The 16,772-nt window shown below is 37.5% G+C and overlaps 2 protein-coding genes across 3 annotated transcripts; one reads left to right on the forward strand and one right to left on the reverse strand.

Moving 5' to 3' along the window:
- The first annotated feature begins 4,767 nt into the window (after positions 1-4,767).
- On the forward strand, positions 4,768-8,354 carry LOC103998812 (receptor-like cytoplasmic kinase 185). The gene is made up of 5 exons (XM_009420400.3): positions 4,768-5,254; positions 5,349-5,509; positions 5,627-5,816; positions 6,830-7,221; positions 7,877-8,354. Exons 1-5 carry the CDS (start codon positions 5,149-5,151, stop codon positions 8,171-8,173), a joined length of 1,146 nt encoding a protein of 381 aa, XP_009418675.2. The 5' UTR covers positions 4,768-5,148; the 3' UTR covers positions 8,174-8,354.
- A 534-nt stretch (positions 8,355-8,888) lies between these two features.
- On the reverse strand, positions 8,889-15,639 carry LOC135585061 (uncharacterized). 2 transcript variants are annotated; one of them, XM_065126689.1, is made up of 5 exons: positions 15,451-15,636; positions 12,839-12,940; positions 9,791-10,531; positions 9,567-9,650; positions 8,889-9,352 (listed from the first exon to the last, which is right to left on the reverse strand). In XM_065126689.1, exons 3-5 carry the CDS (start codon positions 10,482-10,484, stop codon positions 9,237-9,239), a joined length of 894 nt encoding a protein of 297 aa, XP_064982761.1. In that variant the 5' UTR covers positions 10,485-10,531; positions 12,839-12,940; positions 15,451-15,636; the 3' UTR covers positions 8,889-9,236. The 2 variants fall into 2 exon arrangements, with proteins under 2 accessions (XP_064982761.1, XP_064982760.1); XM_065126688.1 differs by having other exon boundaries at positions 8,892-9,352; positions 15,552-15,639.
- Positions 15,640-16,772: the final 1,133 nt, after the last annotated feature.

Raw genomic sequence — 16,772 nt, forward strand, 5'->3', positions numbered from 1 at the left:
TTTCATTATCCTTTTTTATTGCTATAGTAATATCTAAAACCATTAATCTATGTTGATTCATCAAACTTTTATCGGGTATAATTTTATAATTTTTGTAAATAATTGTATCTACCTAGTGAGGAAAAATATTAAACCTAACTCCTCCGGGTTTGACCCAAACACCCTATCACTTCACCTCACCTTTCTTTTTTATCCTATGTAGCCTTATGATTTTGATGCATGAATTTGCACTCTTTGAAAAAAAAAGGGGGGGGCTTAGCTCCCTTTTAGGTATGGTGATAGCGCCCCTTCAGCTCTAGTCACTATCTGTGAGTCGTTATTCAAAGCATCAAGGCCAACTCAGTATGGACATCATGCCAGTATTGATAAGCAAAAAAAAAAGAAGAAGCTCATAATGAAGAAGATGCCTTACCCCCGAATGATAGAGGAACTCGAGGAGCTGGTTCTAAAGAGCGGACCAAATGAAGTACCTCCTACCTCCATAATGTCAGCACCTTTAGAGGGTCCTTATAGTTCCAAGTCTTTTCGAGAAAAATAGGAGAGAGGCAAATGTTGATGTTAGACTTGTGCAAGGGCAAGCCACTACCCTTCGTAGCTTTTCAAATAGCCAACCTATCATACCCAACCCTGGATGCACCATTGCAATCAAGATGTGAGGATTTGTAGATGGGGTAGAAAGTGTGGGGCGATAGCATAACTTTGGAACAATAATATCATGGGTCCTTATGTTTGGGGGTGGCATAATAGATCTTGATTGACACATGCTAACGTAACGAAATGCTAGTAAGTTAGGTTGTGGCTAGTCCCTTCAGTTTCACGTTGCTCATTCTCTTGTCTTTAATTTACAGCACCACCACTATGTAGTGGCTCTTATTAACTATGTAAGAGATGGTTCGTTTTGTCATTCATTAGTAGTCCCTTATAATTGATGATCTTGGAGAAGAAATCGAGGGGTTAAAGAAGGAGAGAGGAGCCCCTTTAGTTATTGTCGAGGCGGAGGCTCAAGGGGTTGAGCTCGCACGACAACTAAAGAAGGCCGAGCAATGCCTCATCAACTTTGCCAAATAGTTGGAGAGAGTTCATAGTAATAGTTAGGAGGAAGAGAATATGTCCCTTAGTCAAAGCACGAGAATCATCTCCTTGTCCGACAAAAGAGGGGGAGTATTATCTATGCAATATGCCGACTAAGCAAAATTAAACCCTCAATCCTGATCCAAACTTACAAGGAAGAAGTGCTTCTTCCAACCCATGTGGTTGGAAGGAGCATCACTAACTTTAAAGCACCCTCAAATAACTAGATAGTAGCCCCTTCTCCTCTTGCATAGTTAACAATAAGTAGCAAAAAGTTTACGAGTTAGAGTAATACTGGTATGCTAGCATTCTCCGATGAACACTATTAAATAGCGTCATGAGTTGGGTATCATTTAAGAGGATAATATCTTCCACCATTGAAAGTATACTATTACTGAGTGAAGGGGAAGATGAAGTCCCCACCTTGAGGGCATCACAAGGTAAGCAAAAGGACCCAAGCGTGGGGTCGAATGAATGCTAATTGGGTTAGGGGATTTGAAATCAAACTCGACTCTCATAGAATACCTAGTTCGCAAGTGATCCAGGAGTGGTGCACTCACCACTAAATTATAGTTATGCGAGCTTTTTATAGCTCTAAGTCCCAAAGAAACTTTGGGTTCATGGGAATTGCCTCCCCCGATAAAGGCAAGGTTGAGACCTCCTCTACCCTTTAGTTGTCCAAAGACAAAGCATAAACCTTGATCCTCTAACAACCAAGAGATTGAGAGGAGCTTGTGTGAGAAAGAAAAAACATCCCGACCTAAGGAGGCAAAATAGTAAGATAGTGAAAGATCAAATTGTTATAGAACTGATGCTAGGGCTATAAAAGACTCAAGGACCGACTCACTTTGCAAGGAACTAGGGTGAAGTAGAGAAGGCTTCTAAGGAGGTTTGGAGGTGAAGTAAAAGGCTTTTGAGGAGACTCATGAGGCTCAAATAAAAGAATGAGTCTCACCCTACATGGTAAGGGAAGATTTATAGAGAGAGAGAGAGAGTCAATCTCTCACCTCCTACCATTGAGACAAGTGTCCTTTTAAGATAATTCCAAAGGGACACGATGGATAAAGAACTCAAAAAGTACCAAAGTGTATCACGATAGAAGCATAAGATAATGTATCCAAGATGCATGAGTCAAGAAAACCATATCCGAGTGAAGAGAAATCCACTATAACGGAAGTATAAGACAAAATATGCCCAATACACAAGAGTTAGAAAAACCTGACCTGCTTGAGCATAAATTAGTCACAGCAGAGGCACAAGGCAAAATTTTCTAGAGGCATGTGAGTCAAGAAAACCCAACTAGCATGAAAAAAAATATATCATGCTATGGGCACAAAGTAAAATATGTTTAAGGTATATGAGTCAAGAAAATCCAACCGGTACGAAGAGAAATCTACTATAGTGGAGGCAAGAGACAAAATGTACCCGAGACTCATGAGTCATGAAATCTAACTTACATAAAGATAAATCCGTCATGACAGAGGCACAAGGCAAAATTTACCTAAGGTACATGAGTTAGGAAAAATCCAACTCGTGTGGGAAGAAATCCACCACGACAAAGACACAAGGCAAAATGTGCCCAAGGCATAGAGTTGAAAAAATTTAACCCTCGTAAGGAGAAGTTCATCACGATGAAAGCACCAGAGAAAAATATGTCTGAGGCATATGAGTTGAGAAAATCTAACCGATGTGAAGAGAAGTCCACCACGATGGAGGCACAAGGTAAGATATGCGCAAAGCATGGAGGTCAAGAAGGTCGACCCCCGCCTCCGTCCGAGGTGTGGAGGTCGAGAAGGTTGACCCCCACCTCCGTCTGAAGTGTAGAGGTCGAGAAGGCCGACCCCCACCTCCATCCGAGGTGCGAAGGTCATGAAGAGATAATGAGATCAGAAAACCTGACCCCATCCAACCAATGTGTGCCCTTCGATGCCATGAGGGATAGTTCGCCAATGGATTACCTCTAGCAACACTAGGGAGGCAATCATATATGCACTTGTGCCGAATGAACTAAACACCGCACTTTAAACCCCTGTAGCAAAAGTCTCGAAGCATGTTTTGAAGGGACAAATGATATGGAGTATACTATTAGCTAATCATCATCTGACATATAGCCATCATGTGGAGTCCTCAAAGAGAGGAAAAGGTCTATATCACCTTCTACCTATTTGCTCGTGTCGATAAGAGTCCAAAGTAAGTCCATGGTAGATAGCTCGGGATTGTCCCCCCTCCCTCCCCTCACACCCATCTCCTATCGCCTATGTAGATAAGAGACTAAGAGGGGACTATTGGGGCGGTTAGAAATTATCTCCCTACAGAATATTGTATGAAATATTTTACCTCTTTATGATTAAGTATAAAAGCTTATCTTCAACATAATGAGTATGATGCTTACTTCTTTTGACTACTTGGGTCTGTACTTATACATCTCGAGTTACTAACTTGGGCACCAAAGGAATTGGGTCGAAAAACCTCTCCCGACATTGGTCTTTGCATATGTGGTACCTTAGGAGCTCAATGTTTTTACCTTGTAGATACCTCAGAGAACCCTGCACATGTAGGTTTGGATCATGTCAGACTAACCAAAATGTTAACAGCTTTTTTTTCTAATAATATTATAACTATAGATAAAAAAAAAATAAACATAAAGTGTTATTATTTGCACAAAGAAAAATATTAGAAATAAAAGAAGGTAAAAAATGATAAATATTATTCTAGGTGAGAAACCACCTATCCATTTAATTTTGGATGGACATAACAAAATGTAACATTATTGATGGATCAAAATTGATTATAGGTATCGTCATGATGAACTTCAAGATAATGAATATTTAATTTTATTATAAATATATTTATTTTTTCTAAAAATTATATATATATATATATAATTAACATGAGTTTTCTTTATGAATGTTGATCATAAGATTGTATCGAGCCAAGGTTTTCAATTTTGGTTTGTACTTATGTACTGAGCCCAGCTCGATACAAATCGAGGCGTACCAACGGTACACCCAAAAAAAGCTACAAATTTTTTTAAAAATATCTGGAGATAATAGTCCAAAAATATCATAGTATACCGATCGATATGTCTCGATCGAAATCTAGGGTGTATCAATCGATACACCTTGGTAATAATCAAAATCTGAAGTATACCGATCGATACATCTCAGTAACGATCGGATTTCGATCGTTATCGCCTTGTACAGACCCTATATCATCATAAATGGGTCAAAGCATCGGTATCTCGCTCGGTAAAAGATGGTCCGCATATCATTATCCTCTCGGACCGATACATACAACATATATCAGACGGTACACATCAAAATTAAAAACCTTGCATCAAGCTCACAATGTTGAAAATAAATTTTACCTTACATTTTCAAACACTAATATGCTTGATCGTAAACCTAGTATCAAATCTATGGATTAAGAAAAATACATTTGGATCTAAGAAAAATGAACATATAACAAAATCATCTTTGTTGTTTAGTAAAAAATATCTTCCAAAACTTAGATTTTTTTGGGACAATTATTTTAATTTATTTATTTTTTATAATAAATAAATAATTAAAACGGAATTCGAACGCACGATATTACAATAAAATATCAAGATGTTTACCGATTAAGTTAGCTAATCTATTATTTAGTTTCCTCTGAGTTCAAAGAGAGAGAGAGAGAGAGTTTTTTTTTTGACACCGGCGGAGAGGATGACAGCGAGTCTGATGACAACAATAGCAATGCAAAGGTGGCGACCAACCTCCATTTTTGCCTTCCTCCACTCTTTTCTACGAACAACTCTGCGCCTTTCATGGCCTTACGTTGCCAACTTCGACCGCCGTCCCTCCCCCTACCTCATATTATTCTCCGAATTCCTCGGCCACCGGGCTTCCTTCCGACCGCTGCTCCTCGAACCACCGATCCCCACTTTCTTCCTGCCGTCCCCTGTCAAAAAGATCCGATCTTGCCCAGGAGATAGAGAGAATCGCGAGGACGCAGCGCTGGGGAGGCCAGAAAGAGGCCGGCAATTCAGCTTCTTCTTACGTTTGGTGTCCCCTTGGAGCGGGCACCAGAGAAGGAGAGATGAACTGCTTCTCTTGCGTGAGTTATCATCACCGCGATGCTCGGAAGCGGCCCGCCGAGGGCAGTGTCGGCTCCCCGTCGTTGCCTCAGCTCGATGATTCCGAAGGTTCGTGTGAATTCCCTGCTGCGTACGAAGGTTTTTGTTTCAAATTATCTCCTCGGATGGAAATCTTCGTGTTCTTGGTTTCTTGGTGGTGCAGAATTGGAGAAGATAGCATGTTCTCCGGATGGGGAGAAGAGCTTAGCTCGGAGTTTTACCTTCCGGGAGCTGGCGGCCGCCACTCGAAACTTCAAGCCGAAGAACTTGATAGGAGAAGGTGGCTTCGGAAGGGTATTCAAGGGGCACTTGGAATCTGGCCAGGCAAGCAATTCCTCTCCTCCTCCTCTTCTTCTTGAAGGTTGCTTCCTCGGCAGCACCAAGAAGCTTCGATTTCGATGGCGCATTGATCGCAAACAGGCTTGGCATTTTGACGAACAGGTTGTGGCAGTCAAGCAGCTCAATAGGAACGGGATGCAGGGCAGCCAAGAATTCCTTGTTGAGTGCCTGATGCTGACAATGCTGCACCACATAAACCTCGTCAGCTTGATTGGATACTGTGCTGAAGGAGACGAGAGGCTCTTGGTATACGAGTACATGCCGCAGGGTAGCTTGGAACATCACCTATTTGGTATGCTTCTTCTCTATCCCTTTGGTTGCTAAACAAGAGCATCTATGTGCTATTTCCAGCAGTTTGGAGTCTTTGTTGAAGTATTGCTGTAAATACCTTATGATTTATCCTCATAAAAATGTGATACACTTGCTACGACAAGGTGATCATGGAAATGCCTGATGTGTGCATCTCAACAAGGATATCAAGATTAGAAGCCTGTTAGATGATGATAAATGTTGTTGAAACCAAATTCGTAAACTGTTATTTGTTGCCTTCACACAGATAGTAGAGTTGAACCCAATAACCTTGGCATCCTTTGCACTTGTCAAGGTTCGCAATATCGTACCGTATCGGTGTTTCGACCTGGGCTCAGTACGGTATGGTATACCAAGTGGTATACCCAAGTATGCTGAGTACTATAGCTCTGCTACAGTGCTACAATGCACTTGGACTGATAACAATTGATCCGCGTACCGGTATGTACCGTCCGTACCGAGCGGTACAGTTCGGTACTGCAGACACAGGCACTTGTTAAGTTCATATTGCATTTCATATACGTTCCACAACTGTATCAATCACTTTGACATGTAGCAATATTAACTTCATGATCTGATCCTGATAAGAACCAAGTTGGGTGTTAGCTCTAAGAAAGTCTGACCAAATTCCATGCTTTATTTTAATTCTCAATGTTCATTAGCCACTTATTTCCCATATTATCATTTTAGTTCTTTCAGTTGAGCAATTTCAACCATGTGAATTATGAACCTTATAAGCGAATGTTAATACACATACTGATGGTCATAGTTTACATATGACATTGTTTTTATATTTGGTGCCATCTTGCTTTTCTTGATTGTCAGGCATTCAACTTATTTGCTTTCTTATGTTGTGAGATCAAATTATATTTCTACCTTCATCCGAATAATATATAATTTCATGTAGCCTATTGGGTATCATTATTCCAACTGGTTGAAATTTTAGTTGATTCATCAGGGACATTTTACTCATGGGCTCTTCTTCTGTTTCTCCAGATTTGCCTCCTCCTAAAGAGCCACTTGATTGGAATACCCGGATAAAAATTGCTGTTGGTGCCGCAAAAGGGCTCACGTATTTGCATGATGTGGTTAACCCACCTGTCATTTACCGTGACCTAAAATCTTCCAACATACTCTTAGACAATGAGTTCAACCCTAAGCTCTCCGACTTTGGTCTAGCAAAACTGGGACCTGTTGGTGACGACACTCATGTTTCGACGAGGGTGATGGGGACATATGGCTACTGTGCTCCGGACTATGCCATGAGTGGTAAATTGACAGTGAAGTCTGATGTTTATAGCTTTGGTGTCGTTCTACTGGAGCTGATTACTGGACGAAAGGCATTCGACTTTACCAAGAGATTGGGGGAGCAGAATTTAATCGTATGGGTACGTGTTTACTTGCACAAATACATTTTAACATTGGAATCTGGTTCTTGGTGCCATCTTCTACTTATGATTAATGCTAATACCCAGTTTGGAAAATTGAAGTTTTCAGTGGTTCATGATTCTACTACGCGGTGATTTGAAAGAAATCTTGGTTCTTTTGCTTACAATTTGTTTCATCTTTATCGCAAGTAACTAAAATTGATACTGCTCTTGTTTTCTGGGATTAGATTCTATATATTCTTACTCGTAAATAGAGACCTCAGTGTGTTTGTTCCTGTAAAGCATAAAGTTATCATAGTTTCATTGTTGTTTTTCCATCATTCATATTAGTAACAAAGTTGTTTTAGTTTCCACCAAATTTCAAGATTATGTAGTCAGCTAAATCTTCTCTGAAATGCTACCGATAGCTTTGTGTCAAATTAGCAATTACATATGGCTTCTAATTAACTACTTGAATACTTAAATTTCTTCCTATACCTGTGAGTTGTCATGACAGAGATAAAGAAGCCTTTCTTCGATACACTAATGTGATACTTAGACTGCATGTGAAGTTGTACGATTCATCTGTTTCTTCGATCGAAATTTTCTTCCTGCGACATTAAAATCTCATTTTTATCGAGCATCAGTTAATATGGTTTTTTGTCTTCTTTTCCAGTCACGCCCTTTTATCAAGGACAGGAGGAAGTTCTCTCAGCTGGCTGACCCATTGCTGCAAGGGCGCTACCCGATCCGTCCCTTCCACCAACTGGCTATGATCACCGCCATGTGTCTTCATGATCAGCCCCACATCCGACCCACCATGCGTGAGGTGTCGCTCGCGCTTGACCATGTGGCGACGCAGTTGTATGTCTCAGAGACCAGCCACAGGATCCATGACAGTGCAAAACGACTGGCCGAAGGGGAGGACGCCGGAGGTCTTGCTGTGCAAGAGAATGTCAAGAAGGCAAGATGAGCTCAGGGTTATACGCATATGTACATGAGAAATTTCCAATTTGCTGGATCTTGCATCTACAATATACGCATCGAAAGAAGGCAAACGCTTGTATATTTCTATGAACAGATTGATTTTGTTTATATGTACTTAAATTGGATGGTTGTAATTGTATGTACATGTGCTGATGTTCTTTTTTTTATTTTTGTAAAAAGGGTAGTAAATATATTACCTCAAAATTCTGCCGTCGGCAAACAGCTTTGTTCATCAAAACACAAAAAATGAGCAGAGGCCTTTTGGGCATTGCACTTACCAAAAAAACAGAAAAACCAATTAGCACATACTATTTTTTTTCTTTTTGTATACATGGCATAATAGTATGCTCCGGAAATCTTTATAAAGAATTTGAGTAAAATCTTGAGATTTTACTTAAAATCTTTACGACAATCAACTCAGAATCCAATTCTGACTCCTTACTTGATTGCAATTGGAGTATTGAACACCTTGCTTGCTGCACATTAGCTCCAATGTTTTGTAGAATTTCTATACTTTTTCCTTGGTGGACTTTTGTATCAAATCACAAGTTCAGTTGTTCAATTAAAACATGTAAATTGGGACAGGACGTCTTGAAATCGATTACACTGAGAAAGACAGCATAGCATGATAAGATCCAAGTGGCATTGACAGGCAATAGCAACAAAGAGAAATCAGTTCTCACCTTCCAATAATAGTTGGATCATCAGTACAATGTAACTCATGACAATTTGGTTCATCAGATCTGTGGGAAATAATAATCTGTTAATTCTCAAAGATGAAGCCTAATGATTGATCATTATCTACGGACAAAGCAAGAAATAACCTAAAAACATGGTGGGTGCATCATCAGGCACAGATTGCTGATTTTGGCAACCAATAACTTGTTCATTTAAAGATCATACAAATAAAACATCATCCGATAATAATAAACCTTTACATGTTACTCCCGAGAGACACGTGAATTAAGTTAATCTAAACTAAAGCAGAAAACAAGTACAAAAATTCCTTAAAACAATATGTTCTCTTACACACTCTAACAAGGAAGTATTTATGACTCCGGAGCTCTACTTGCAAGAGAAAAGGGTGCCTGACTTGGAGTGGATGCATGATCATTTGAAGGTGTACCCAAAACATTAAGAACTTTCATACGTTGCAGCTCCTTGCCTGAGAGAAAAAAAAAAAAAAGTATAAAGTATGTCGTAGTTAGTCATGAGAATTACATCACACCCTCAAATATCAAGAACAAATTACAGCATACATATTTAGATTAATGATTTGGCTTTTTTCATATTTTTTTTACCAAAGTTAAAGCAGTTTATATTGGAAATGTTGACAAATTAGCACTATAAACAAGCATTCTAAGAAACATCTGGATTACCTTCCTCCAACAACAGATGTATTGCTCTTTTCTCCAGTTCCACAGCATGCCTACTTCGGCCAACGGCAGATAGAGATCGAAGCACTGATACCATTAATAGGTCATATAAGAAGCTTAAAATATAGTGAATTTATCAGATGTATTGCAGTACAGAATAATGAACATTTAGTTGGGATATTATGACTTGTTGTATTGCAGTATAACATAATCTAAATGCAACTTACTTTGTATATAATCTTCCTGGTTTGCCTGATCACAGGTCTTTAGGAACATCTGCAGCCTAAGGAACCTGTCTTTCCAACCTTCATTATTCACTTTGTGAGGGTCAGCAGTGAAAGGACACCCAGCAGCAGACACTGAATCTAGTGGTTCTGGACCTGTTAATCTAGAGATGGGTTTCCCATGAACATGGGGAAATGATAGTCCCACAGATGAGGCAGCCAAGGAAGTAGCTGCATCAGAAACATGTGATGGATAACTCGCCTTAGCTTCCTGAATCAAATTTTTCGGCATATTTGGTATTTTTGTGCAGTTGTTGCTAAGCTTCCTTGATTCTGGAGATTCAGCATGATTGATATTGACAAAATCACCCATCTTGCCTTGTTCTGTTTCGAGCTTTCTACGAGTATAAACAATATTTGCAAGTGGAGAAATTTTCCCTTGGGGCTGATAACTGGAAGGACTGGGTGGAGCATCAGGTTGCTGCCTCTTAATCCCAGCCACCTTCCTAGAATCGGGGGTGAGTTGCTTCACAGACTCTTTGGGAAGAGACTTTATAGGTGGCTTGTTGTTAATATTCCTAGATTCATTAGGCAACTCCCTTAAAGCCACTTTCTTAACAAAAAGAGGATGATGTTTGTCCCCTGAAGGCATGACACTTCTAGTAACCAATCTCTTTTCACTATATTTATCAATCATTAATAACTTCCATAAGGGATGCCCCACTCACTCAGTATATGCAGAACCTAATGGGAATACAGGAACAAAGAGACTGAACATTAGAAAACAAACCAAACAAACATCCATCAGTAAATAAAGGATAACTCAAGGGCCAGATTAAAAAATGCCTCAAACAGCTTTTAGATCAACATGCTTGGTTATTTCAAGATATAAAATGCCACTAAACAACTCTGGTCATGGCAGAATTCAACATAACTGAATATTTCATATAGATAATCATAATATACAAAAAAAGAAACAATAAAATTGAAGACTGGTATTGAATGCTTTGAGCAAAAAATACATATTCATGGTTTCTTGCCTAAGGATTAGATTAGAACACCAGATTGAGCTACTCTATCAATTCTAATGACACACATGTGCTTAAATGCAAGGAACCTGCATCAAAGAGAGCTATCTGAAATGAACTGTACCTTTTGTTCTAGGCACCAGCTGCCAGTAGCTGAACAAACGATCCATATACTAAATTACTAATAAGTGTCAAATCATATGCAAAGATCCGTTCCATGCTGAATTTATTTTAAACTTCAAGTGTTCTAACCCGAGTACAAGGGACAAGTGGACGACTGATGACCTTACATGTTTGGCCACAGGAAATGGCCTGCTGACAATGTTCGTATGGCCAATGACATCGAGGACTAGCTAGCTACTGCTTGCTAGGTAAGCATATGCATGTGCAGTAGACTTTGTGGTCGAATACAGCAACAACTGTTGCTTGCCTGACTGGTGATTGTAGCAGATGTTGTTGCTAGTTTGACCAGCACTTGCAGTAGCTTCTATTGCTTGCCTGGCAACAGCACTGCTACCACTAGCTTAGATGGCAACTATAGGAACAATGATTATGATTATTGATTACAAACTTAATCTATTGCCTGCCTGGAAACAGCACTGCTACTAATTGCTTGGATGACAACTATAGCAAGTTAGCAACAATAATGATGATGATGATAAACTAATCTAAGCACCATGAATCTGTGCAAAATTTGGAAACTAGTTTCTACAATTTTCCAAAGCTTATACAAAATTGAAAATTAGAAAACAAGTTTTTCAAGTTCATTTTCAAATAGAGAACATGTTCTTAGTATCATTCAGTTTTCTTGCATTTAAAAAAAAGGAGTTTTTTTTATAATTAAGCACTACTTAGTTACCCGGGCTCATATTTTCCTTTTGTAAAATTTTGACTTCATTTCACGCAATTGATTATGATGTAGGCATATCAGATAACAGATTAGATGGGAATGAGATTAATCGCATTGATGCCACAAGGACAGTCAACATTATCTTGAAAATGTTCACAGCATTCAGTTTATTTACATCTTGGATTAAGATTCTAAGAGTTAAGTTGTTAACCATGTGTTGGGTCTTCAAGTGATAGATATCACAGGTGGAATTCAGATCATGTCCATCCTCCCTCAACTAGTATAGGTTTAGGCCTTACAGCATTTAATCTATAAAAAATATCTTACATTGTCTTAATATGATGTTTTTCATTATCAAGGATTCCAGCCTCACTAGAACAGGTTTAGCCCTTGATAGGTGCTTGAGCATTGACTATAGCATCTCTGGTTATACATGCTTAGAAGCCCGGTTAGACGTCTGTACAACACAGAATGATTCCCACAAGGAAAAATTACAATCAATTTTTCCAATAAAATAGGCTAAACACATACATGGACAAAGTTTGGAGCATCATGCATGTTCATCTTTATGGACAAAGCTTGTGAGTATAACATATGCACTTTCTGTTGAGATTTGCTGGTCCAACTTTTAATAAATAAAAAGAACTGCTCATCACTCCTAAAAAAAAGGAAAAGACAAAGAAATGTAGCACCACTAAAGATGAAATTTTCAAAGTTGTCTGTCAACCAAGATAAAATAACATGAAAATATCATGCATGTTCATCTTTATAATAGCTTATATATTCTAGGCAAGGTTATCATGTGATAACAACATCGCAGTGGTGCTGTGTAATTGAAAATAATTCTATGCCTAAAAAAATGTGGATGTGAGTGTGACAGCATATTTTTCTCTCTTTAAGCTCTTAATGTATGCCCAATTCATCAAGTTGAGATCGATACTAAGGGTCCAAGAAGATTCTGTATAAAGCACAAACTAAACTGATCCTTCAACCAGATTGCAACTCATGTATTGGGCAGGCAAATGGATCAAATTACAAGATTTTCAGGTATGAAATTGGGATTTGTAAAACTGGAATTAATTGGTCCCGCCAATAACCAACAAAAGATTAAAGGAAAAATGTATCAGGCTACAAGCTAAGATGTGAGCAAAACTGATAATAAAATAACCTAACCTTGGCCCATCAAGTGATTGACTGGGGATAAATCATGTATATCAGCTACTTCACTAATGTTGTCTCAGCTTCAGGCCTTCAAACGTATTGACAAAATTTCACCTGTATAAATATAAATCTTAAGGCTCACTATTTGATTGTGGTGTGCAAGATGGAAATGTTATTCTTGCATTCATTCAACCATTCAAAAGTAATACATAGATGCAAGACAATACAGACCCACTATTTCAGTCCATGTTCTAAAGTTGGAAGCCTACACTTCACTCATGGCCTATGCTACTACGAGCAAGTGAATTAAAATAAATATTATTTTTTCCAAAGTGAACTAAAATAAAGATTATGAGTAGCTTACGTAATAATAGAATAAAACAATGTACTATTTACTCAATTCTAATCTCAATTATAAATCAAGACTCAACTTTATTTTAGATTAATTGCATTTTCACAAGCAAATCAACTATAGAGCTACATCGGACAACTGAACATAATCTAAAAGATATATCCTAATACTTATCATTGCCATATCAAAATTTAAAATTAATAGCATTTCACCAACTATCAGCTAAGAATAACAAAGGTGTCTTTGTTTACCTACTTTGCCTAGGAATGAGGATGTCCAGGGAAAGCCAACTACAGCCTAGTTACAGGAAAGGTCAGTGAGAAAATAGAGGTAAAAGAAATACTGTATGTTTATTCCATCATTGACCAAGTATATGGTGAAAAACATTAGGCAACAAATATTGGAACAAAGATGCATTAATAATGGCTTTAAATTACTTGTTATTGAAAATAACTTAACGAATAGATGCAACAGCAGCCTTCTGACTGAACATATGAACCTGTATTGTTACAAATTTGTGACTTATTGTACGTAACTATAATACACAGACGTTGGCAGCTAGTGGCCTTTACTGGTGATTCCCAAAGTCTTCTATAAAATAGAGGACATTACATATAGAATCAATGATACCAGATGGTGTTTATGCTCATGCTTAGCTTGAATTGCATAGCTATGGCCAACCATAGGTTACAGCAATCAAAGAAGTTATGCTTTGTCTCACTTAACCTGGCTATATGAATCATCTGTATCTAATCTGTCAAGTTCAAATAGACTTCCACTTAATTCTTTTTTTTTGTTCTATGTTCCTAGATTCATCCTTCTAGTAACTGATCAACACGATTTTCACCATGTTTCTGAAATCTTGGAATTGGCCAATTTTCAGAACATTCAAAATGTGCTATCTTTAACCTTTGGAGTTAATTATCCCCTTTAAAGCCAGCCATTACCAGGCTTTATATGCCAGCCCTTACAGAACATTAACCTTGACAAAATTGCAACAGTTGAAGAAAGTTGTAACTTCTATATTTTTAATGCATTTTGCAATCCACGGATTAAAATACCAAGTGGTACCGACCTTAAAGGGCAGTACTTAATGGTCTAGCATGCAACCTGTGTCGAACAGCTAATTAGATGATGTTTGGAAACTTAGTAGAATATGATGACAATTTATTAGTAGTAATACATGTAACTATGAAATGCAATAGCAACCATAGCCAATCACAATTAAAAAGTTTTAGTCCAAAAAAGGTAATGCAGGCATGCACCAGAACTAAAATCCAACAACAATGGCCCAAAAAATAATAGTTGACCTACAAAACAGAAGATTGGTAAGAAAAATTATACATTTGCTACATGGATTTTAATGCTGGTCCAATATTGGCTTTGATAAGCTATCAGACCAGCATGATACTAATATAGTAGGTAAAATACGAACTTGTACTATGCAGTATCACAGAAAATAATAATAATAATGGTGTGTAGGAGCAATACAAAACTATATATACCATAGCCAGTATTTGATCATAACAATAAAACCATGTACTGATCTTCCAATCATTTGTATGTTATATTTTTAAAAAAATTGGATTTCTTAAACAACCTCATATCTGTTTCTAGACAGAGATCCATAATCCAATAAAAGATAAAGAATAAAGCAGCATGCTTCAACCTGTGAAATAATCTTATTGCTTGTACAGTCACACTTCTCTCAAATTCCTAATCTTATTGCTTATTGTTTCATATATCTTCAGTTTACTACTTCACCATTCACAAACTGTTTGCATTAGTGATGCAGAACAACTATGAAATACTGAACCGTACTCACCCTAAGCAAACAGGAACCTCACACACTACTTACGCCATACGTCCACAATGTGGAACCTATAAAAATCAAGCCCTTGCTACCTGTTACGTTCCCATAGATCGCAAATTCTTGAGAACAAGTAATGAAGTAATACCCCAAAGAATATTAACTTCGACATGAAATGTGAATAACTAAACCAAGAAAACTATGATTTTTACAGGAATCGACGATATGAAACATCCCTACTTCATACAAAATCTCAAAAACACGAAGTATTCAGATCTTGCAGCGAGAAGATATAACATACCAATAAGCAAATTAACTTCAGTTCAAATCAGCGAGATATAAACCAAGAAAACTAAGATCTTTACAAGAACCGAGAGCACGAGACACATTTAGTTCAAATCAGCGACACCCGGGATCTTAAATCGGATCGAGAATTTAATGAACAGTTATTTTCCAACAAACCTTCAGTTACAACAGGAATCGAATCAATCTCAGGAGAAGGTATTCAAATGAAAGCAAAAAGAAATCGGCAACGACAGAGGCCTCGATCGAACTACCCGTACATCAATGGGACTTCATCGCGGGCTCGAGCTGAGTAAGAGAGAGAGTGTGTGAGAGGGAGGGATCCTTTTAGGGTTAGTAGAAAGTTTCGATGTTTGGGCGGGACAACGCAAGTATGATAGTGAACGAGATCATAGAAGTTATCGTGCGAGCGTGGAATCTGCCGTTCATTTGAATGCCTAAGTATGCATGATGACGTGTCAAAATCTGAACCGTCAAATTGGAAAGGAGGCGGGAATTTGAACGGCTGATGTTACTTACGCAAATATATCAATATGCGGACAGAAAGAATATGCATTGCTTGGAAGGTGTGATTTCAAAAACCCGAAACCAAAATTCAACCCTTACTCTATGAAATCTTACCCAATCACACGGTGGCTCCGATAGGGTATCGCAATTAGACAATTATAAAGAATATAATTTGATATCAAATATCTAAATATCTAAAGTTGATAAAAATAATAAAAATTTGAACTTTAAAAAATATAAACATTTAAATTAGCAAGTACTATAAGTATGACTACATCATAATTCAGAATATTTAATTATCAGATATGAATTATCACAATCAGTTTAAACTCTTAAATTAGTAAAAGTACATTATGACTTGATGTTTTTATTAAAGTTAGAAAGATCTAGCATACTTTGGGTTCATACTATAGTATGTTCCCATGTTATTATTATTAGTATTATTTAACTTAATAAAAATTTAAATAACTTGATAAGTCTAAAATTAAATTATCCAAAATGTATATCTCAATTAATATAATAAACTCGTTTAATCTTAAATATTAATTATATTGGTCCTTCCATTTTATATAATTATAATCTTATATAGAATCACTTTCATCAGTCTCACAGATAACATTATTTGATTTGTACACCTACTAATCTCTTAAATGAAAATAAGGATTAAGAGAAAGACACATGTTAATAACTAACAGTAAAACAAATAATCAATTCCAACTAAATTATAATAATGATATTCACAAATGATAAAGATTTTAGAGCAGCTTGTAAAGTTGAGTTGACTGTCACAAATTGAAAGTGTTTCAGAGTGTCAAAAGAGATCAGACCGTCATTCTCCTATTTCCTCTTACTGAAGAGATCAGACCGTCGTTCTCCTGTTTCCTCCTACTACGATGGCAACAATTGACATCATTGTGAAACTTTTCCTATTCAAGCATAACATAGTCAAAAGATATTGCAAAACTTCAAATGTG

This window comes from Musa acuminata, chromosome BXJ2-9, assembly GCF_036884655.1.
Source record: "Musa acuminata AAA Group cultivar baxijiao chromosome BXJ2-9, Cavendish_Baxijiao_AAA, whole genome shotgun sequence".
Taxonomy (NCBI): domain Eukaryota; kingdom Viridiplantae; phylum Streptophyta; class Magnoliopsida; order Zingiberales; family Musaceae; genus Musa; species Musa acuminata.